We start from the raw sequence: 24021 nt of genomic DNA, 5'->3' as shown, positions 1-24021 counted from the left end.
AACTAATCACCAAGAAATGAAAAAAAATAAATAAATTTACTGAAAAAGCCATAGCATTTAAAATAAACAGTATAGATGAAACTTAAATTGTTACATGGCATTGAGGTATTTCAGATAATACTGTATGTTCCATTTCGCAACAGAAAATTATAAGCTATAAATGTATTTGTCATTTATAAGGAAATATAATTAAAATGTCATAATTTCAATCAAAAAAGTGTTTCATGAAAAGGGATTAAAATTAGCCAAATACATGTATTATTTCATAATATTACAAACTATTTCTAAACCTGTGTTGTAAAAATGCACAGTAGGAAATATGAATTTCCAGCTACAAAATGCTTGCCACTTAAACTAATCTGATCCAATATTTGATGCTAACTAGCCACCGATCCCAGTTCTGTGAATTCTCACAAGAGAACATCGGATACATTGGTATGTATTTTTGTAACAAAATTCAGTCATATTTTCTAAGATTTAGTTGTTGAGGTTCTCATGATAGAGTTAATCATAGATTGAGGTTTCATAGTGTTTTGTGCATGCATGATATTTTAATTAATTCATTCATTCATTCATTATCTACTGCTTATCCTGCACTTCGGGTCACAGTGATGCTAGAGCCTATTCCAACTGTCATTGGGCGAGAGGAAACACGATAAAAAATGTTATTTTTTGAAAGTTGAATGTACATTTCAGTAATTGTTACAAATAATGCCAACCAGATACACGACTAGCAACCTTGAAATTATTTAGTTAGTGGCCAGGTATTGCATGTCATAACAGACAACTGGTCTTAATTGTTTCAAAGTGTGTGTACAACTGGTTAAATGCAAAAGGTTTGTCCACTGGTTTGGTAGGAAAAGTGGTAGTGTGTATATGAACATCTGGAACCAGTGTCTTACAGTTTTGACTGTTGGCTCACCAAAATTGAATGATGCTGTTTAAAATGTTTATTTAGTTAAGCCATAATCTATAAATTAGCTATAACCTGGGACTGGGTTTAACATTCACATAGAAAGACATTTACTATTAAAAGATGTATTTCCATGGGTGGTAACTTCCTGGACTCATTAGCAGGGGAACGACATTATGTAAATCTCACAAAAAAAAAAAAAATCCATGTTTTTTTTTTTTATTTATTTCCCTTGAAGTCAAATTGTATTAAGCTACTGTCCTCATAAAATATATATATACCAACATGTAATAAGTTGAAGAAGCCATTGCAACTTTTTCCTTAAAATCACATTTTGAAATTTATATTCTTACTCATTTTCTAAATATAACAATATTTTCCATTTAAAAAAATCCCTTATACACCCAAATTTGATCTGCTGCTATTTGTGATTCATTTCTGTTTAAAGTAGAGAATGATATAAGACTATGTGACTGTATAGCACACAATGATTTGTAGATAGAGATGTATACTATGGACGATACTAAGGATGTACAGGTGCCTATCTGAAGAAGCCATTTAACCTAAAGCTGAAAGTGAAACTGACTTCAAGCTGGAACTGAAGCAGGTACATGAAAATGGTCTAAATCAAGGGGTATTTCGGATTTCTTGCACTTTGTATAGAGTACACAAATTGCCAAAGACTGTTCAGAATTGCCGATGAAGAAAGTACACAGCTTACCACAAACCCAGCGTCGAAATGATTGTCTTCATCCTGATTAAAGACACTGAGTACTCTAAAGCATTACCCCTGCTCTATACTGTATAAAGATTGAGGTAGAGTGTGCATTGTAATGTTTTATGGCTCATGATGTGCGAATGCATTTTTCATGATTAAGAAATGTTTTAACTGATTCAGCTATGCCTGAGCTTACCCAAGCTTGTAAATGAATGCTTTACAATGAAATATCCTTCTATATGCTATTTTTGAACAGTGACTATACTGGAGCAGTATCACATACATCTCGCATTTAGTTAACCATGGCCTTTTTTTTTTAGTTGCCCATTCAACATGTACAGCAGCCTCCAGCACGTAATGTTCCTGTTTTACCATGAATACTTACAGTATAAAGCTCATCACTGGGACCAAAACAACACAGCAACAACAATGATACAAACAAACAAACAGGAAAAACATGAATTCAGACAGAGTCCGCAACTTGCCCTTTTTGCACAGAAAGCGAAATTCAGAATCACATTTCAAATTGGTGTGTTTTTCCTCCCTGTCTATCTCCAGCGAGTATCAGCACATTGACCATTACTGATCAAGGAAGCCATTTAAATACAAAAAATGCCTTTTTTATTTTACTTTGACTGATAAGCACAAATGTACTGCTTGGTTATGGTCTCAAGAAAGTAATCTGTCTGGTTAGAGATGAGTGAAAACTGAGAGTTCCAAAAGATTGTCAAAATCGACATTGATATATTTTCTACAGTAAAGTAATTATAGGAACTCTGTTTGGTACTAACAACCACTTCAGCCTGCCTTTAAAATGCAGTGCTTTATAACCAGTCACTACCTCCCATTCATGTTGTTGAACCAGCAAATTCATGAGTCACTCATATGAAAACCTACTTGATTTACAAGGGAATTGCTAACATGGTGAGACTGGAAAATGTGAACACACATTTCTGAATGTACCGCAGCTTTTTGAACTAATGCGTTAAAAAGTTGTGGTCATTTATGTATTGTGTGTAAAATGTGCCAGTGCAAACCTGTAAAATAGAACCATACCGAGAGGACAGGTGTTCTAGGTTTAGATTGAGATTATTTCAACAAGGAAGATGTGAAAGCACTTCAATACTCTGCCTCTAGTTTTTGTTTTTGTGATTTTAAACAAAGAATTTTATTGCAATCAAGTACCAATCAAACAGTCTTTCAAAACCGCCACCAATAAAATGAAGGTGATTTCAAAACCATGCATCATAGATTTTCGAGAAATCTCTTCCAAAATAATCACAAATAAAAGCCATGCTTACTTCTTCATTACTTTTAGAACTGTTTATAATGGTATAACATCAAATATTTTAAGCGTTATCTATAATGTAAAAAAGGGGTTTCATGTTTTAATCTGGTATGTAAGAGTAAGTATATGCATTGCCTTTTCTATATGTTTATAATCCTGTCTTTCTTATTCTTCCTTCAGTGGTTCATTATACCATAAAACACATTGCTGAGAAATGTTTATTCGCATTAAATGATGACAAATAAAAATAGTCCCAGTTTACAAAGAGTTAAAGTGGAAACGTGGCTGCGACCAGTCATGGAGCACTCTCAGATTACCTACTGGCAACAGATTTAGTTCACCTCTGAAATATTGTTTCAACACTTCTTAAACTAATGTTACTGATGGAGGGTCATTTCAAAACACACACACACACACACACACACACACACACACACACACACACAGAAAAGCAGTAAGATTTGTGTTGACAATGGTTTGTTGCTCCTTTTTTCCATAACTTGTGGTGGTCTAGTTCTGGGGTGGCCGATTAACCGTAAACCAAGGGCAAACAATATCTACAGGGCTTTTTCGTTCCTTTTTGAGGTACATTTTGACACAAGTTTGGCCTGGAATAGCATGTAATGGAGCAGTGAACCCGAGGCATTTCATTTAGAACGGGAGGTTCAGTGACAACATAAGTAAAAACTATACTCCATCTGTTTTGAAATTAAATGGGTTTACAGTCATCGCAAGACACCTGTTATCCTGATACACTTACAAGGTAACTGTATAAAAAAAGCATTCTATGCTGCCCGCATTCTGTGTTCCTGTACAATGCTACAAGGTTAAACTGCTTACATGGAGTACACAATATATCATGTTAAGTTACACATTTGTTTTATTCTAGTGTTTTGAAAGTCACTGTCATGTAAAACAATAAAAAGTTCTTAACCAATATGTCTAACTTACATCTGTTCAGCTCATCGCACAGGGACATGCTAAGTTCCTTAGGTGATTACAGAAGCCCGCAGTCGCTGGGTAATATGGACTTCCAGCTCCCGCCAAAAATTTCCTATTGGATTCAGGTCTGGAGACTGGCTAGGCCACTCCAGGATCTTGAGATACTTCTTACGGAGCCACCACTTAGTTGCCCTGGCTGTGTGTTTCAGATCGTTTTGATGCTGGAAGACCCAGCCACAAACCATATTCAAGGCTCTCACTTAGGAGAGGAGGTTGTTGGCCAAAGCTTAGGATACATGGCCCCATCCATCCTCCCCTCAGAACGGTTGAGTTGTCCTGTCCCCTTTGCAGAGGAGCATCCCGTAAGAATGATGTTTCCATCTCTATGCTTCTTGGTTGAGATGGCGTTTTTGGGTTTGCACTCATCCTTCTTCTTCCTCCAAACACGTTTAATGGGGTTTAGACTGAAAAGCTCTATTTTTGTGTCATCAGAACACATGATCTTCAATTCCTCCTCTGGATCATCCAGATGGTCACTAGAAAACTTCAGATGTGCCTGGACATGTGCTGGCTTGAGCATGGGACCTTGCATGAGCTGCAGGATTTTAATCCATGATAGCATAGTGTGTTACTAATGGTTTTCTTTGAGACTGTGGTCCCAGCTCTCTTCAGGTCATTGACCAGGTCCAGCCGCGTAGTTCTGGGTTGATCCCTCACCTTCCCCATGATCATTGATGCCCCGCATCAATGCGGGAAGATCTTGCATGGAGCCCCAGACTGAGGGAGATTGACCGTCATCTTGGACGTATTCCATTTTCTAATAATTGTGCCCAACAGTTGTTGCTTCTCAACAAGCCACTTGCCTCTTGCCTTGTAGCCCACCCCAGCTTTGTTCAGGTCTACAATTTTATCCCTGACGTCCTTACATAGCTCTCTGCTCTTGGCCATTGTGGAGAGGTTGGAGGTCGTTTGATCGAGTTTGTGAACTGGTGTCTTTTATACAGGTAACGGGTTCAAACTGGTGCAGTTAATACAGATAATGAGCGGAGAGCAGAAAGGCTTCTTGAACAAAAACTAATAGGTCTCGGAGAGCCGCAATTCTAATTGGTTGGTAGATGACCAAATACTTATGTCATGCAATAAAAAGCAAATTAATTACTTAAAAATCATACAATGTGTTTTTCTGGATTTTTGTTTTAGATGCCATCACTCACAATTGAAGAGTGCCCATGATGAAAAATTACAGATCTCTACGTGCTTTGCAAGTGAGAAAAGCTGAAAAATCAGCAGTATATCAAATTGATTATTTATTTATTTATTATTTATTAATTATTGTTATGTTTTACTTGAAACTCTGGCACAACAATTTCCTTCGGGATAAATAAAGTTGTTCATATTTTTATTCTAAAATACTTGTTGTCCTCACTGTAGGTAGCGACCTAATACTTCTCAAGTGTACACTCAATGAACTAAATATCAGATACCTTGGAATAATTCTCTGTGTCTAGAGATGTGCAGTAAGGTGGCTGGAAATACTGTCAATAGTGCAATAGGTGTCAGATGTAATTACGTGGTTAGGCATCCTCCCTCATAAAAGTCAGGAGTAGACATCTGTAAAATGTTGTCACAGGAATGCTCACAATAGATGGGCTTTTCTAAAACCTACTGTGTTACAGTTCATTCTTGCAGGTTATTGTGGAGAGAGACAGGCGGAGCGAGTGCTTGAGTAAGGCATTTAACAAGATTTTACAATTATATAGCGTAAGAGGTTTCAGTGAATGGCCTGTACAGCACTGCTGCCATCAAGAGGACATACGGTACACTGACACTCTAACAAGACCAGATGGGGTGCATTAACTTTTTGTTCAAAATTCTTCTTTTTGTGTTGTGAGCTTGATTCATTTTACAAAAGAATAAAAACAAAGAAACAAGTATGAAAGAAAATGGTTTGCAAAATAGCTGTGTCATTTCTTCTTTGTTCCGGTTGTATGTTGGAGAGAACAGTTTCTCTCCAACATACAACTATGCTCCCTCCACATCAACGGCATGGAAGTAGAATGGGTCTCCAGCTTCGAATTCCTGTGGACCCACATCTCTGAGAACCTGATTAAGAAGGCCCATCAGTATCTCTTCTTTCTGAGGACTCTGAAAAAGAACCATCTGTCTGCTAACATCTTGGGTAACATCTACCACTCTGCAATTGGGAGCATCGTGAAAAACTGTGTGACAGTTTGGTATGGGAATTGCTTTGTTGCTGATCGCAAGGCACTACAGAGGGAGGTGAAAACTGCCCAAAGCATCAGAGGCACACAACTTCCTGCTATAGAGGATATCTTCAAGAAGAGAGGCCCTCACCAGGCACGCAGTATTCTCAGAGACTCCTCTCATCCAACAACAGTCTTCCAGCTCCTCCCATCCAAGAGGTGATTCAGAAGCCTGCAGACCAAAACCAGCAGGTTCAAGAATAGCTTCTTCCCCACGGTGGTCACCCTACTGAAGTCTGTCCACAGGTGATCTTTGCCACCCTTTTATCCTCACCAGCACTTGTTCACTGTGCTCCTCTCAGCTCTGCAGCAATCTGCATTTCTCTTAGCTGTATAACTGATTGTAACATATTGTCTTCAATAGCGTCTGGCAGCTGCTCATCAGGTTACACTATTTATACTTGTATATTCTGTGAAATTATGTATAAATGTCCATATAACATCACTATATTATCCATTCTGTAGAGTTCCACAAGGCATCTATATATTTATAGTTCCATCAGTATATTGCCATTTGTTAATCACACTAAGCACTACCTATTTGTACATAACCTGCACATAACAATTATCCACCATACCTGCACTAGCTGTACAAGTTCTACTCATATCGTATCAACCTCTACTTGCCCTAGCTGGAAAAGAAAATGCATTTATTCTGTAAATACTGCATTTATCTGTAAATACTGCCGGTCTGTACTTATACACTTCTGCTTTTTACACTTTTGATTAGATGCTCACTGCATTTCGTCACTCTATATCCAAACATGTGTAATGACAATAAAGTTGACTATAATCTAATATGATCTAATGACTAGATACACAAGATGTAGTTTTCTTTTCAAAAAATGTGTTTTTATTTTTATGAATAATAAAAACAACAACAACAAAAGCAACAACAACAACAATAATAATAATAATAATGATTAAATTAACTAACAAAACACTCCATGGCCAGTGACCGAGCTGGGGCCCCAGGACTGCCAGCACACGACAGGGATTCTCGTTAACTTTCGTGGATCAGCGTACCGTAGTATGTCAGCCGGCTACGCAATTTACGTTAATATTCAGGCGTAGCTGAGGCCCAGGCGAACGGAAGTGGTCCCACCAAATCGGGACAGCTATAGTGAATGTCAGTAGGGATATCAAAGCAACTATTCGGAGTCTTTATCGCCAAAACCAACAACGGGATAACACACCAGGTGAGAATATGCCCTGAAATGTTTCGATCTTTCAATAACATGGTGGGATACCAGATGTGTTGTCCATGCTAGCACTTAGCTTGCGGGCTGACATGGTGATAGTGCGTGGTGGCGGCTACAGTTACTGTTGCATTACATGCTGGCATTTTTTGGATGAAGCAGTGTCTTTTTTTAGTCCAACAAATCACATAACTGTAGGCATGCAGTGAATTCAGCCATGAAAGTCGTAATGTTTTCAATGGTTAGTCAAATAAATACGCCCAGACAGGCGCGATCCGTTTGAATTAATATCGCTAGCCATGCTAGTGTATGGTGCATGGCGTTTCTGAAAGGTAGCTTGGGGGTCCAATACTTTGAGTTTATGCGCAGTTTATTGCGCATTCTAACAGATAGACTAAATTCTGTACATTATATATGCCCATGATTTATTTTGCAAGTCAATAATAATTGACACCCGAGCTAAAAAGAACGTAAATAATTTTCCACAGTGACGTTAGCAGTCAGGTGCTGGTTAGTGGAATCATTGTTGTTTTCCACAAACCGTCGTCCGCGTTTGGACCGTTTTCTGAGTCACAGTTAATGCTATCTGTAACCGCTCGAAAACCAGTAACTAAGAAATAATTTTGACAGTCACGAGTGTAAACTTGGCTGTACACGGTGATGCTGCGTGACTGCTAACGTTAGCTAACGTTGCCCTGCGTGGTCTCAAGAAACGTGAACTTTACTGCTTCCACACGTAAAATTGCCACAAGTTAGTTGTTGCGCGGCGAAACTCATCGTTTAAAATTATATGTAATGATATTAACGCGAGCCAATATCCCGTGTGATAGTGCGACGTCGAAACAGTTGAAGCTGTTAACGCTGTGAATATGAATTGTTTAGGCTCAATGTTGCTCTGAACATTGTGTTCCTGTTGTATACCTTGTTTGACATAGCTGCTTTAAAGTGAAAAAATAATCAACTTATCTTTTGTCTTCACTCTGTGTCTAATATTGTATAAGAATGTTAGACGTGTTGCAAAGTCAGTTTGTATTAACCAGTGTTCCCCGGTGCTTTGGTATATTGGTATATAAGAAACTTGTTGGCCAATAAATCTTGATTTTTGCCCCCGGCTTCGTATTTTATGTTCTTTGAAACGGAGGCCCCTTTCAAAGCCTTTGTGGTTGTGTTGATAGCCTGTCTTTTGAACATTGATTTACCTCATTACATACATGCATTTTTTCCCATCAGTGACCTCAACAGACTAGTTAAACTAACCTGTCCTATAAAAATACATTGACAGAAGATACATGTCAATTTGTCCCCGTAGTTCTTTTTTCTCCAATACAGTTTGGTACAGTGGTGTGCAAAATATCCTCAAATGAGCAGCAAAGGCAGGGGCCAGGATTCAAGCAGTCAGTACTTATTGTGCCTGAAATGTAATATCTTGTGGGTGCCTTCTTTATTGCAAAGAGCACTGCAAAAATGAATATAAATGGCGGTATATGATCATCGTGAAATGGGGCCGTTAGGCCAATTATAAATGTTGATACTTATGTCATTAATCGGAGGGGGAGTTGTAATCTTACTTGTAACGGTAATCATTTAACAGTTGTTGCTTAGACATCCTGATGCCCTGCTATCGCTATGTCTGAAATCAAGCATGTGCTTTTCCAGTGACTCAACCCTAATCATTTAGAATTAATAGAATTTACATGCTCAAATGCTCCAAGCTCATTGGCATAGAGCTACCTAGCATCTAGCCATTAGGGACAATTTGTACAAATGAGTTTTGATCCCTTCTATATGGCATTGGGGCAGCCCCTTTTCAATGTATCTTGACTGTAAACAATTGTATTCAGGGCTCAACATTAGAGCTTCCCTGTTTGCCTCGGGGCAAGTCAATTTGAAGTGAATGAAGGTGCAGATAATTATGCAATAAGTTGTGTATTCAATTATTGAAGTTTATCTGGAAAATAAAGGTACCATACTGCCCAATACTGTTGCCTTGCACAATAAAAAATTAAAATAATTTCCTTTGACTTTGCAAGACCCGAGGATGGGGTTTCATTGTTTCAGTGACAGTGTGAGGCAGCAAGGTTACTCTCTTTTTATATAAATCAAGTTCACCCATTCCCTATTTTCGACTTGTTACACAGCATAGTTTGGTAGATTAGATGAAAAGGGAAAATTACACTTTCACAGACATCATATGTCCTGGACATGCCCAGTGTAAGCTGAAGAAATGGGTGGATGATAGTCTTCTCCTTTCAGCTTTTCCCTTCTGGAGTGGCCATGGCGAATCAACCATCTCCATCTAACCCTATTTTCTGTATCCTCTCTCACACCAAGTACCTTCATATCCTCCCTCACTATGTCCATAAGTCTTCTCTTTGGTCTTCCTCGAGACCTCTTGCCTGGCAGCTCCAATTCCAGCATCCGTCTACCAATACATTCACTATCCCTCCTCTGACCGAACCATCTCAGTCTGGCTTCTCTGACCTTCTCTCCAAAACATCTAACATGTGCTGTTCCTCTGATACACTCATTCCTGATCCTATCCATCCTGGTCACTCCCAAAGAGAACCTTAGCACCTTCACCCCTGCCACCTCTACCTCTGCCTCCTGTCTTTTCGTATTTGTAACTGTTTCTAGGCCATACAGCATCCTGGTCTCACCACTGACTTGTCAACCTTTCCTTTCATTCTGGCTGATAGTCTTCCATCGCATAGTACCCCTGAAACTTTTCTCCACCCATTCCAACCTGACTTGTCAACCTTTCCTTTCATTCTGGCTGATAGTCTTCCATCGCATAGTACCCCTGAAACTTTTTTCCACCCATTCCAACCTGCTTGTACCCGTCTCTTCACCTCTTTTCCACAGACTCCGTTGCTCTGGACTGTTGACCCCAAGTACCTGAAATCCTCCAACTTCTTGATCTCCACTCCCTGTAGCCTCACCGTTCCACCTGAGTTCCTCTCATTCACATACATATACTCTGTCTTGCTGCGACTAACTTTCATTCCTCTCCTTTCCAGAATACCTCCACTTCTCTAGATTTTCCTCAACCTGTTCTCTGCTCTCACTACAGATCACAATGTCATCTGCAAACATCATGGTCCATGGGGATTCCTGTCTAACCTCATCTGTCAGCCTGTCCATCATCACTGCAAACAAGAAGGGGTTCAGAGCTGATCCCTGATGGAGTCCCACCTCCACCTTGAGCTTCTTTGTTACTCCTACATTACACCTCAACATTGTCTCACATCTAGCATACATGTCCTGCACCAGTCTAACATACTTCTCTGCCATTCTTCATACAATACCAGAGCACCTCTCTTGGCACCCTGTCATATGCTTTTTCAAGGTCTACAAAAACACAATGCACAATCCCTATGGCCTTATCTGCACTTCTCTAGTAGCATTCTCAAAGCAAGTACTGCATCTGTAGTACTCTTTCTAGGCATGAAGCCATACTGCTGTTTACAAATGCTGACTTCTGCTCTCAGCCTAGTTTCCACTCTTTCCCATAACTTCATTGTATGCCACAACAACTTTAATCCTCTATAGTTGCCGCAATTCTGCACATCCCTTCTTATTCTGAAAAATGGGCACCATCACATTTCATTTCCATTCTACAGGCATCTTCTCACTCTCTAAGATCCTGTTGAATAATCTAGTCAGAAACTCTACCGCTGCCTCTCCTAGACACTTCCACACCTCCACGGGTATATCATCAGGACCAACTGCTTTTCCACTCTTCATCCTCTTCAATTCTTTCCTCACTTCACTTTTACTAATCTCTGCTAATTTGTGGTCTCACCTCTCTTTAATTTTCCACATTCATCAGCTCTTCAAAGTACTCTTTCCATCTTCCCTTTACTCTTCTAGCGTCTGTCAATCATTTCCCTCTCTATCCTTAATCATCACAGACCTGTTGTACATCCATTCCATCTTTATCTCTCGGTTTTGCCAACCTGTATAAATAATTCTCTCCCTCCTTACTGTCCAACCAAGCATACAGGTCATTGTACGCCCTTTGTTTTGCCTTTGCTACCTCTGTCTTTACCTGATGCTGTATTGCCCTGTACTGCTGTCTGTTCTCTTCAGTCCTCTTAGTATCCCACTTCTTCTTTGCTTATGGTTTTGTCTGTATATACTCCTGTACTTCCTCATTCTACCACCAAGTCTCCTTATCCACTTTCCTTCCAGATGACGCACCAAGTCCTCTCCTACCTGTCTCCCTGATAACACTAGCTGTTGTTGCCCAATCATCTGGAAGCTCACCCTGACCACCCAGAGCCTTTCTCAACTCCTCCTTGAAAGCCATACAACACTCCTCCCTTTTCAGCTTCCATCACTTTGTCCTCTGCTCTGCCTTTGTCCTCTTGATCTTCCTTGTCACCAGAGTCATCCTACAAACCAGCATCCTATGCTGTCTGGCTACACTCTCACCTACAACTACTTTGCAGTTGCTGATATTTCAGTTTACCTTGTCTATACAAGATGTAGTCTACCTGCGGGCTCCTACCTCCACTCTTATAAGTTACCCTATGTTCCTGTCTCTTCTGGACAAAAAGTGTTCACTACAACCATTTCCATCCTTTTTGCAAAATGTACCACCATCTGTCCCTCTGCATCCCCATCCTGTGTAATGTTTTATCCCATCACTTCTTCATCCCCTCTATTGTCTGCACCAACATACCCATTTGAGTCTTCACCAATTACCCCTCTCTCATTTCTGAGGATATTCTGCATCTCTTCATCTCACACATTCCAGAACTTCTCCTTCTCCTCAAACTCACATCCCACCTGGGGGTCATCCCCCCTAATAACACTGAGCATCACACCTTCAATTTTCAGTTTCAGACTCATCAGTCTATCTGACATTCTTTTCACCTCCAGAATACTCCTAACAAATTCCTTCTTTAAGATTACTCCTACTCCATGTCTCCTCCTGTCTGTACCATGATAGTACAACTTAAAGCCTACTCCTAAGCTTCTAGCCTTATTAGCTTTCCACCTGGTCTTTTGGAAACACAGTATATCCACCTTCCTTCTCTGCATCATTTTGACCAATTCTCTACCTTTTCCTGTCATAGTCCCAACTCTCAGTCTCAGACTCTTGCCTTTCCTCCTCTCTCTCTGCTTCCAAACACAGTGCATTGCCTTATTCAGAAAGTTCGCAGCTCCAAAAGGAGAAAATCAATATGCATGGGCCAAAGTTTCATTGGTCGCTGACCACTGCAAATAGGTGTTTGGGGAATGCTTGATTGCACACAGCTCATTGCTCAATAGTCTTCCCTGTACACTTTTGTTTCTTTGAAAGCATTTTAAAGCTGTCGTAAAAGTCGATATAAGAAAGACATATTATCTTATTTTTGCCTGATTTCATCCATGTACGCTATATTCAGATAGATTTTGCTTTTCAGCTGCTGTTTTAGTGTTTTGTCTGTGTGAAACAGATTACAATCCTCTGAAACATCCCAATTAAATACAGTTTTTTTTAGGGATAAAACTTTGTAGAACAGAGCATATTAATTGCTATTGTCACAAAGGAAAAATGTCTGTCAGGGTGTTGTGTTATGTGCAATGGAAGAAATATAATTTCAGGCAACTCTTGATATTCAGAAGCTGCCAATGAGTTCCCTTTTCTATGTCATTTTTTTAGTCCAACTTTTAAATTCCATCAGTGGTTCTCGAGTGTTGAACTTAAGCGAAGCTAAAAATGGAATTTGGTCTGGATTATATATTCTCCCAGGGACTGGGTACATTTATAATGCTTTTGTACAAATATGTATAATGCGATGATGATTTTTCATCAATATATGTTAAAAACTTAGGTTGTACTCTTCGCTATGCTCTTTCATTTTTTGTGTGAATGTGGAAACAAAAATCTAAGTATTAGAGTACAGTTAAAATGTAACTCAGCCCACATTCATCAGAATCTCTGCCTTTTAATACTTATTACATTATTAACAATGCCTGTTCATATTGAAGAATTTGTTCGGATCATGATATTTAATTTTAATCCAGTGAAATCACACGTAGAAATATAGCACAAACAGGATTTTAACAATTCTCTGTGCTTTTGCCATTTCAGGGGTGGTTCAACTTTAATGTGGAGTGTGAGGTGTTTAATAAGTGAAAATATGCCATGAAGCCCAGATTGAGTGTCTGCTTATTCAGAAATTCACAATTATCACCTGTAAGTATATTTTGGAAAAAATAGATTCTTGTTAGCCTTTTTCCAGCCTATTTACAAAGATATCTCTCAAAAGCACTATGTATTAATGCTTCATATAAATGTTTTTAATCTTTGAACACACTAGACTTGATACCACAAGTGAAATATTCCCAAATGTCACATGCTAATATTGTAACGCCATAAAAGCACGGCCTAGCACTCTTATTAATCTATTTATCAAAAAAATGATCAAAAATAGCATCTGGACTATTCCAACTCTGATTGATCTTTTCTCGAAGTATTAGTGCAGAAATTGGAGATCAGCTGTTCTGTAGTTCTCAACAAGCTGCCAAAGTGCTTGAAAAGAGTGTTTAATAATTTATATTGAGGTGCTAAATAAGATGTCCTTTTCCAAATAAAAAAAAATTAAATATTGGTAACTATTCTGGATTTCTAATTGAGTTGACTTGAAATTTTACCCCTGAATCTCCTTACAGGTTTTCCTAGAGCTCAAAATATACTACTTTGGAGCTATAGTGTTCTCCGATGTTTAACACACTTTACACATTTTTTTTTTCCATTGCGAGTTCTGTAAGCCTTTATTGAGATCCGACAATCAAAAGATTCTTAAACTTTTTTCACAATGATTAGCATACATTATTGGTCAAAAGTTGTTTGTTTAGCAGTTACAAATCACTCTGTGCATAGGTGAACAGAAAAAAATGAGCTTTCTCTAAACAAAAATTGTTAATCATGTTTAAAAAAGACCCCTGCACAGGGCACCTTTGTGTGGCTGAGGCCTCTATTCTCCCTGCATCGTGTGGTAGTTTAGCAATTTGTCATCTGTTGCTTGTTTACATGTATTATTATTTTCCCTGCCAGTGAACTTCTTAGAAGAGTGACAATGAAATGAAAAAAAGTGGCTGACTGGAGGAGCTCAATCTGCTCACCTCCACCTCGCGGAAGCATGGCAGGCCTACAGCTGGTCACCCCTGCCACGTCACCCATGGGGCCTTTCTTTGGTCTGCCATGGCAGCAGGAGGCTATCCATGATAACATCTATACACCTAGGAAATATCAGGCAAGGACATTGCATTGTGTTTTTGAAGATGTGTTTATCAGTTGAATGCTATTTGGTGTTTTCCTCTGAACAAGTCTGTTAACCTGACCCTTCCTTCACAGGTAGAACTTCTTGAAGCAGCTCTTGAACGTAATACTATCGTCTGCTTGAATACTGACTCAGGGAAGACCTTTATTGCAGTACTTCTAACAAAAGAGCTCTCCCACCAAATCCGTGGAAATTACCAAGAAAATGCGAAGAGGACCGTATTTTTAGTAAACACAGGTACCCCCTAAGAGAAATGTATGCATGTGTATAAGTTGTCTCTGCTAATCTTCAAGGTCACTCCACTTACTGTTAATTTCAATGTATTGCATAGCTGTCGTTTGACAAATACTTCAAGGTACTCTTTCAAAGTTATTTAATGTCTTCTGTGTTATCATTTAGCCTCGTCTGTGGTTCAGCAAGCAGCTGCAGTCAGGACTCATTCTGACCTCCAGGTGGGGGAGTACACAGATTTGGAGGAGACCTCAGCATGGACTGACCAACAGTGGAGTCAAGAGATAATCAATAAACAGGTATGAAACATTTAAATTGCCTTTTACCGTCAGGTCTCTGTTTCCACATTGTTTTTCCTTTTTTCTAAAGCATGAGAGCTTAGGTTAGGGCTAAAAGAAAAATCTTGTGTCTGGGTTTAATGTTTCCATGATGGTTTGTAAAATATTTTATATTATAATAAAGTCCTGGTTTTGAACTGGGAACCATTTCAAACTAGATGATGTTAACCTCAGGTCTGGAAGTAAAATGCATCCGAATGCACCTGAGGAGGTGTCTCATTTTTTTGCACTTCCAAATGAATATGTAATATTTCTCTTACAACAGTTATCTTGTCTGTTGCGCTTCTGAATTCCAAACATGCATCTGTCTTATCAACTTTTTTACTACTACATTTATTTTTCCCAATCTGAAAATCATTGTAGTTATTTGCTCTCATTGACATTCTGTTTCTCTTTCACTATAGCTTCTATTACTACATATTCTGGCTAAAATACCTCATATATCTTGACCAAAACTTTCTATTATCCAAGTGCTAGAGAGTCCTAAGTTTTTTTCTGCACAGCTTCATATTGACAAATTAAAAAAGATCAGCAGTAATGAAGATAATGTCCATCCAGAATTTCAGGGATTTTCAGCTTGGAGCTATTCCAGAAAAGAGGTAGCTTGTTCCAGAAAATGTAATCTGGCTATAATGTTTTTCAGTGTGACCCCAAACACCAACTTCTCTTTATGGGCAAAGAGAAACAGGCCTTTTACCTGATATTAATTAAACAGTCGACAAACAATCAAGTGCAGAGTTGAAATCAGACAATAACATATTTATGCACTGGTTGTGATATGTTTAAAAAACAGTTTGGCCCGTAACCCATGAGAATAAAAAAATGTTTATTTTGTAATGTATTAGCAATTTATAAAATTTAGTAAAGTCAGGCATTTTTTTCCAATTAATTGAATGTGTGACTTTTATTTCTGTGCCCTCCAGGTGCTTTATTTCTGTGCCGTGCAAACATTCTCATGTTTGCACGGCACTTTGATGAAAATTGTTCAATAAATATATCTTATTATTGTCATGTTGTAATTTTAGGTTTGGAACCATTCAGCTGTTATCACATTATTGACGATAATCTTCCTAACCCTTCCTTTCTTTATTTACTCTTCTTTCATATAGGTGCTGGTTATGACTTGCCACATATTCCTGCACGTACTGAGGAATCAAATCTTACCTTTGTTTAAAATCAATCTGGTGGTTTTTGATGATTGTCACCTTGCCATCACAGACCATCCCTACTGTCAAATAATGAAGGTGAGATTGTGGTTTCAGAACATTGGTCCTCTGATCACAGTAACTGTATTTTCAAAGGTGAGACAGGTCTGACTTGCCTTCACTTCTTGCAGCTGTTTGAGGGTTTTACATCCAGTCCTCGTATTCTGGGTCTCACAGCCTCCATTCTGAATGGGAAATGTGACCCGTCAGAACTGGAGCAGAAGATCCAGAATCTGGAGAGAATCCTAAAGAGCAATGCTGAAACTGCCACTGATCTTGTAGTCCTCGACAGGTAGATTTTTTTTGTCTTTATTTCCCAGCTTAACATTAACTTAATCCTCATTTGGATATGGACTTGTTTTCAATACATTGTCCTGTGTGAATGCATCTAGCTTAACATTTGGTTAAAACAGTTAAGTTTTTATGGTCCGTTTTTGATTTTTGTATTGAACTTTTGTATCATATTTAAAAAGTGTAGATCAGTGTATGTCAAACAGTGTGCTAAAACTGTAATAATACTAAACCCAAGTGAGAACATTGTAGATGTTATCCCAATTTTTACCTCATGATCCCGCTCACCATCTTTCGAAAACTTGCAAATGCATAATTTGCAGCCTTTCCTAATTTCTCAATGCCCATTAGTATTGTACCCCAATGAAACTTTGGGAAAATTCAGGCGACCTCTCTCATGTTTTGAGACTAAGTTCAGTTTTGGCTTTGGATACTCAGGATTGAGGAAGGGGACTCAAACAGTCACACAGTAAGCTGTAAAGAACCACAAAATTCAGTTTTTCAAATGTAAATCAGAATTTTTAAATGTAATTTACAGCACGAAAATCTTGTATTTTGGCTGGTTGCTCAAAAAATCAGCAGTTAGTCCATACAGTTGGATTTGCAGGCAAACGTTTATTTGGCTGTAAGGGTTGACTGTTTAGAAAGGGTTTTAGGAAGTGGCTCAATGCCAAAGTATATGAAAGCTACTCTATGTACATTTTACATTGAGAAATTGCCGTGAAATACTTTATTTGCACTCAACCAGTGTTAAAGTAGAGTTTGCAGGTCTAGAAATCTATAATGATTAACTGTAAAGTTACTAACTATGTTTGCTTCTCGTCTGCTCACACTATATCTTCTCGTTTCAGATACGCCTCTCAGCCAAGAGAAGTTGTGCTGGACTGTGGCCCCTATGTCGATAAGAGCGGCCTCTCGTCCCTTCTACAAGCAGAGCTGGATGAAGCCCTCCATTTCCTAAATGATTGTAACATATCTGTTACTAGAGAAGACCGAGATCCAACGTTCATCTCGAAGCAGGTCAGAGCTAGGGCTCCTTGTGGAGAGTAATTGCTTTATAAAAGTTTGCCAAATGAAAAAAGATATGTCTACCACACAGTCAAAAATTATTTTGTCTACCGTAATTTACGGACCATAGAGCGAACCTGATCATAAGCCTCACCCAGTACATTTTAAAAGGAAAAAACATTTCGTACATACATAAGCAGCATGTGCCCACATTGAAACATTAGATCTTTACAAAGAAAGACCATACACAGGAAGAGTTTTCAAACTATTAATAATATACCTTAGCTTTTCTTTCCAAACAGTGCCTGTGACGTGTCAGTAACACAGCAGCAATATGGTAGTTACACAGCACTAACACAGCTGGTTAAAAAAACATACCGGTAAAAGTCACTGAGACGTGGCAGTAACACAGCAGCAACACGGTAGGACAGCACTAACAGGGCTGGTTAAAAAAAAAAATATCGGTAAAAGGCACTGAGAGTTTTTTTCATCTTTTTACATTGCTTCAGTTCTTCCCGCTGCCGTTTCCAGCGTCTCACCATCGATTCATTTATGCAAAGTTTACGTGCAGCAGCTCCGTTTCCTTCTTTATTGGCCAGATCGATTGCTTTTAACTTGAAAGCAGCGTCATATGCATTTCTTCTTGCATTTTCCATGATGAGGATCTGTTCATGCTAATTTTATTCATGCACAAAGCACGAAGTTACATTAAAATTGCGCCTTCCTCGACACATATATTCCACCTGTCTCACTCTAACCTTTTCTGCTCAAGCGCCCCTGGTGGCAGTAAGAAAGAATGCATGAATTAGTTGCATTATTGCATAGGCCGCAGGGTTGAAAGCGTGTAACAAAAGTTGCGGTTTATAGTCTGGAAATTACGGCATATATTTTTCAGATCTGTGGAATTTTATACTCAGTTTCTCAAGCTGTTGAATGGATAAATGATATATTAATTATGTTATCATTGTGTGATTCTTCATATTATAGTATTCTTAGAGTCTTGCGACCTAAAGCACAAAAACTTGAATGTGCAAAAAGACTTTTCATTAGCACTATGTTTGCTCATCTCTCACACACAGAGGAGAAAACCCTAAAAAATTGTTAACAGTGTCATGGAAATCATTCTGAAGGACTTACATTATGATTGTTAACAATACTATTTTTCTGAAAAATCATTTTTTTAATATTTATGGCAATAAATACATTTTTTTTTTCCATAAATCCGATTACTTGATAGTAATAAACAGCCTGTTTACTTCTGGCATAAAATGTATTTTGAATGATCTCATTGTAAGTGCACAATGTTTTGTGATTTTACATCCTGTTTTAAAATGGGAATGCGTAGTATTAAGAAGAAGGGGGGTGGGGGTGAACCCATCGGTCAGAATCCTATCCAACACCTTTAAATCATTTGTCCCTTTTAGGTCTTGAGTGACTGCAGGGCTGTGCTGCAGGTACTTGGGCCTTGGTGTGCAGATAAAGCCGCAGGTATAATGGTGCGGGAGCTCCAAAAGTATATAAAACATGAGCAGGAGGAGCTCAACCGCAAATTTTTGCTTTTCACTGACACCATCCTGCGTAAAGTACACGCCCTCTGTGAGGAGCACTTCTCCCCTGCCTCGCTGGACCTCAACTATGTCACACCAAAGGTTCTCCGGCTGCTTGAGATCCTGCACGAATATAAGCCCTTTGAGCGGCAGCAGTTTGAAAGTGTGGAATGGTACAACAACCGCAATCAGGACAACTATGTGTCTTGGAGTGACTCAGAGGATGAGGACGAGGATGAGGAGGTGGAGGCCAAGGAGAGGCCTGAGGCCAACTTCCCTTCACCCTTTACCAATATCCTCTGTGGTATCATCTTTGTGGAGAGGCGGTACACAGCAGTTGTCCTCAATCGGTAAGGTTTTACATTCTTAATGGTTCTTTTTCAGAGCTGTAATAGGTCTCAATTTATATAAAGCTCTCGATCTGCGTGATTTCAAAGCGCTTTACACTAGAAAGCATTCAACTATTCATACACACACACACACACACACACACACACACACACACACATCAATGGTGGCCGAGCTGCCGTGCAAGGCGCGAACCAGACCAACGGGAGCATCTTGGGTTTCAGTGTTTTGGTCAAGGACACTTCGATATGGATATGGAACAAGACAGGGATCTAACCACTAACGTTACAATAGAAGGGACCACTTCTCTCATAATCTGGCAGCTGTAGACAAGAACTCCTTTAAGCACATGATACTTACATGTCTTCTGCACTGCCCTCGGATGACCTTGATTCTGAATGATGCGTTGGTGCTCTTTGTGGTTGGCTAAATTGCATTGTTTTGTATGATGACTAACATATTCAGAAAAAGTCAGGCTGTGTGGCACTGCAAAGCAACCGTGGGTGCTGTTCATCTGTTCCTGCTATAGAGAGCAAATGCATTCGGCTCTTTAAACAGCACAATTCAGAATCGTCTCCAGAAATCTTTTCTTTACAGAATACTGCTTGCTTCTGTTGGTCACAGCTGTCACCCTCTTGATGCATGCTCATGTCACATATGGATCTATGTATTTTTACAATAATCATGAATTGTTTTTCAAAGCAGTATTGTTATTTTCATGTTGTCAGTATTGCTAATGTCGCTGAGACTAACTGATAAAATGTATGTTTCAGTCTTATTAAAGAGGCGGGTAAGCAGGATCCCGAACTGGCTTATATCAGCAACAATTTCATTACTGGCCATAGCATTGGCAAAAACCAGCCACGCAACAAACAGATGGAAGTGGAATTCAGGAAGCAGGAGGAGGTATACTGACAGTGACTTCTTTGAAAAGTTGCTCAGTTATTTTTCTATAAAGTCCTTTATCATCTTGAATTTTTATGGTAAAGTTGTACACCACAAATGTAGTTAGATCTTAAAAAAAAAAAAATAAAAGCTTAGACTATAAATATAGTTCTGTCTGTTTCTTCTTCTTTCGGCTTTTCCCTTCAGGGGTCGCCACAGTGAATCAACTTTCTCCATCTAACCCTATTCTCTGTATCCTTGTAAATAGTTTTGTCTATTTCTGATCAGGCAAAATTGTGAACCTGCACACAAGACCCAAACATTTAGATATCGTAATTTCTCCAGCTTTTTTACACATTTGGCCTTTGTCACTCTCAACAAATTTAAAATCCCCTTTGTTTTTGTTTTTTTGCAGGTTCTTAGAAAATTCCGGGCTCATGAAACAAACCTCCTTATTGCCACCAGCATTGTCGAGGAGGGTGTGGATATTCCAAAGTGTAACCTAGTGGTGCGCTTTGACCTCCCCACAGAGTACAGGTCTTACGTCCAGTCCAAAGGCAGAGCACGGGCTCCCGTCTCTAACTACATCATGTTAGCTGACAGTGAAACGACAAAATCCTTCGAAGAAGATCTCACTACCTATAAGGCTATAGAGAAGGTCAGATCATCCTTCAATGGCTATTGATCCTCATTTGATTTTGTTGGTGGATAAAGATGGGGGTTCTCATTTTTCTTTTGAGCAGATCTTGAGGAACAAGTGCTCCAAGTCAGTGGAAGTGAGCGAGTTTGAAGTGGAGCAGGTGCTGGACGATGACAACATCCTCCCTCCATATGTGCTCCGATCTGAGGATGGAGGCCCCCGGGTCACCATCAACACGGCAATTGGACACATAAATAGGTGCACCTGCAGATTCTGGATGCCATCAATACTCCTTCTGAATACAGCTAGTAAAATATCCATGTAAACCGTTATTTCTTACCCTGTTGCTCAGGTATTGTGCTCGGCTACCCAGTGACCCATTTACACATCTGGCACCCAAGTGTAAAACTGGAGAGACCCAAGATGGGCGATTTCAGTCTACACTCTATTTGCCTATTAACTCTCCTCTAAGAGTTCCTGTAAAGGTGAGGAAAAATGTCTTCTCCCTGCATAAAGTGTGTCCTGGGATGATTTTTGATTACGCCCAATTTTTCATGTAAAACTGTTATTGTAGGGTCCTATAATGAATTGTGCCAGGCTGGCAGAGAAAGCAGTTGCACTACAGTGTTGCGAGAAACTCCACAAAATAGGTGAAAACATTTTTTTAAATTTCAAATAATGCATTGTCTGGAATATTTCATGAGAGCCTCTGCTTGAACTTATTTTGTTTGTTCATTCTTCCCAGGTGAGCTGGACGATCACCTGATGCCAGTGGGGAAGGAGACAGTGAAGTACGAAGAGGAGCTTGACCTTCATGATGAGGAGGAGACTAGTGTCCCTGGCCGGCCAGGCTCTACCAAGAGGAGGCAGTGCTACCCAAAAGCCGTAAGAGACTGAATCACTTTATCTTGTCAAGTTCAATGTCATACTCAGGTTGACAACAATCAATCATGGAAACATGTTCCTTGAATTTCCTGGTGGGGCAAATTTTTGCTTTTGTTATTGCAAGAGGAAATTTGGAATTCTGCAACTAGTTAACAGATTGTATTTCTTTGCAATATGTGTCTTAACACTTGTGTTTCCTGCTCCTTTTCTTTACTGGATAGCTGAATGGCATTTTTTTTTCATTATAAAACTAAATATCATTGACCATGATATATTTTCTGCTGATTTTATAAGTATAATTTAGTTATGTAAGAGTTCAATTTATGCAGTTCCTTTAAAAAAACGGAGCCGCTCTCAGATAGGATGGTCAGGTTTTGAATGAATCTATTCAGTTTCAAGCTAACTTATTTATGTGTACAGTGTTTCTCAGTATCAACAAATTGATCAGTAAGAGATATGACACTGTGACAATCATCCGTTTAACACTCATACATTCAAGTATCCATTATCTTGAGGAATGATAAAGTAATAATGTATAACTTTCTATAGTGATACAAAGGTTGGTTATGCTGAAATCCTGTGTCATCTGCCACTCCCTCCGTCTATGATCTGCAGATACCAGAGTGTCTGTGGGAAAGCTACGCTGTATTGGAGCAGACTTACTACCTATATGTGATTGGGATGGTCCTCACCACCCCTCTCCCTGATGAACTCAACTTCCGCAGACGGAAGCTCTATCCACCAGAAGACACCACCAGGTGCTTTGGCATCCTGACAGCCAAGCCCATACCTCGAGTATGTTGACAGAATACTAAAATTATTTTATCTCTTGAGATTTTTTCATTTTCAAATTTTAGACTTTGTATCACATTATTATGAATGTTTTTTTGATTTGCTGTCTTGTTAAAATTAAGTTTGGATTAGAGTTTTCCATTTAAAGGTGTAAATAAGGGTTTCTCTGTTACAAAGCCACCAAAACAGCTCTCTAAAAGATCTCATTAACCAAAATCCTGTACAATTTGTTGTCATGATTTGAATACAGGAGATTAACACCAGTAATACATATTAAAAATCGTTTGCCTGTTACTGTCAAAACAATCTCTTCCCCCCTCTATAGATCCCCCACTTCCCAGTGTACACTCGCTCGGGTGAGGTGACCATCTCCATTGAGTTGCAGAAATCTGGCTTCACGCTCACTGCAGCCCAGCTTGACCTTATCACTCGCCTCCATCAGTACATCTTTTCCCATATCCTTCGCCTGGAGAAACCTGCACTGGAGTTCAAGCCCACAGTGGCTGACTCTGCTTACTTTGTTCTACCTCTGAATGTTGGTGAGTAGAGCCTCACTGAACGGGCACCCACACATATAGAAGTGTCTCATGTTCCGTTTTCTAAATCAGTGTTTTAAAATCTTGGTCGATTTGCATGGCAACTAGTAAAGCTTAAAATAATGAAATTAAGAATTAGTTCTGTGATTAGCCTGCTCTGTTATTAAATATTTAGAAAAAGGTATTACAGAGCTTTTCAGAGATCTTGTGTCGATAGATGTGTCTGCATTGTTAGTCCTAGCAACATGTATTACACCATTGAATTGAAAACTAAGTATGATTGTTTTTGTTGATGTCAGTGTGAACTAAAATTGACAAATTCCCTGAAAGGGAGATATGGCATTATTTCCATCAATTGGCAGAAGTTGGTCAAATACTGGTACTTCCGCTTCGTCAGATTTTATCCTCCAACCACTCTGGAACCACTCTTGTTCCAAGTTGACATGCTTTCACATGATTGGTTAGTTTTCACCCTGTCTTATTTACTTTGTTTAGTTGGGGATTCCAACACACTAGATCTGGATTTCAAATTCATGGAGGACATTGAGAAGTCTGAGGCCCGCACTGGCATTCCTACCACTCAGTACACCAAACAGAACCCCTTCATCTTCAAGCTGGAGGACTACCAGGATGCTGTCATCATTCCAAGGTACTACTTTGCCATTTTCCATTTAACAGTAATTGTTCTGTTTAAGAAGTATTACTTGCTCTGGTTTG

At 39.1% G+C, this 24021-nt stretch overlaps 2 protein-coding genes across 3 annotated transcripts in view; both read left to right on the top strand.

Annotated features, from left to right (window-relative positions):
- clmna (calmin a) overlaps window positions 1-1116 on the top strand; it is a 38817-nt gene extending 37701 nt beyond the window's left edge. The window contains exon 13 of the mRNA XM_086160275.1: window positions 1-1116. This exon is cut by the window's left edge and continues 665 nt beyond it. The gene's annotated coding sequence lies outside the window, so the exon portion shown is untranslated.
- Window positions 1117-7212: 6096 nt separating this feature from the next.
- dicer1 (dicer 1, ribonuclease type III) overlaps window positions 7213-24021 on the top strand; it is a 31435-nt gene continuing 14626 nt past the window's right edge. The window contains exons 1-18 of one of the 2 annotated variants that reach the window (XM_086160237.1): window positions 7213-7324; window positions 13407-13511; window positions 14373-14571; window positions 14673-14835; window positions 14998-15128; window positions 16277-16411; window positions 16504-16664; window positions 17515-17683; window positions 19096-19568; window positions 20340-20472; window positions 20867-21109; window positions 21195-21349; window positions 21444-21576; window positions 21666-21741; window positions 21837-21976; window positions 22592-22771; window positions 23094-23307; window positions 23800-23953. In XM_086160237.1, coding sequence (XP_086016363.1) covers window positions 14458-14571; window positions 14673-14835; window positions 14998-15128; window positions 16277-16411; window positions 16504-16664; window positions 17515-17683; window positions 19096-19568; window positions 20340-20472; window positions 20867-21109; window positions 21195-21349; window positions 21444-21576; window positions 21666-21741; window positions 21837-21976; window positions 22592-22771; window positions 23094-23307; window positions 23800-23953 — 2774 coding nt within the window. In that variant the 5' untranslated portion in view covers window positions 7213-7324; window positions 13407-13511; window positions 14373-14457. The remainder of the gene's footprint in view (window positions 7325-13406; window positions 13512-14372; window positions 14572-14672; window positions 14836-14997; window positions 15129-16276; window positions 16412-16503; window positions 16665-17514; window positions 17684-19095; window positions 19569-20339; window positions 20473-20866; window positions 21110-21194; window positions 21350-21443; window positions 21577-21665; window positions 21742-21836; window positions 21977-22591; window positions 22772-23093; window positions 23308-23799; window positions 23954-24021) is intronic. The other variant, XM_086160236.1, reaches the window with a different exon arrangement.

The sequence above is a fragment of the Fistularia commersonii genome, chromosome 15, assembly GCF_037954325.1.
Source record: "Fistularia commersonii isolate RoL2024-O1a breed Wild chromosome 15, RoL_Fcom_v1.0, whole genome shotgun sequence".
NCBI lineage: Eukaryota > Metazoa > Chordata > Actinopteri > Syngnathiformes > Fistulariidae > Fistularia > Fistularia commersonii.
The sequence above is the reverse complement of the archived record's forward strand: the minus strand, read 5'-3'. Positions and strand labels throughout refer to the sequence as shown.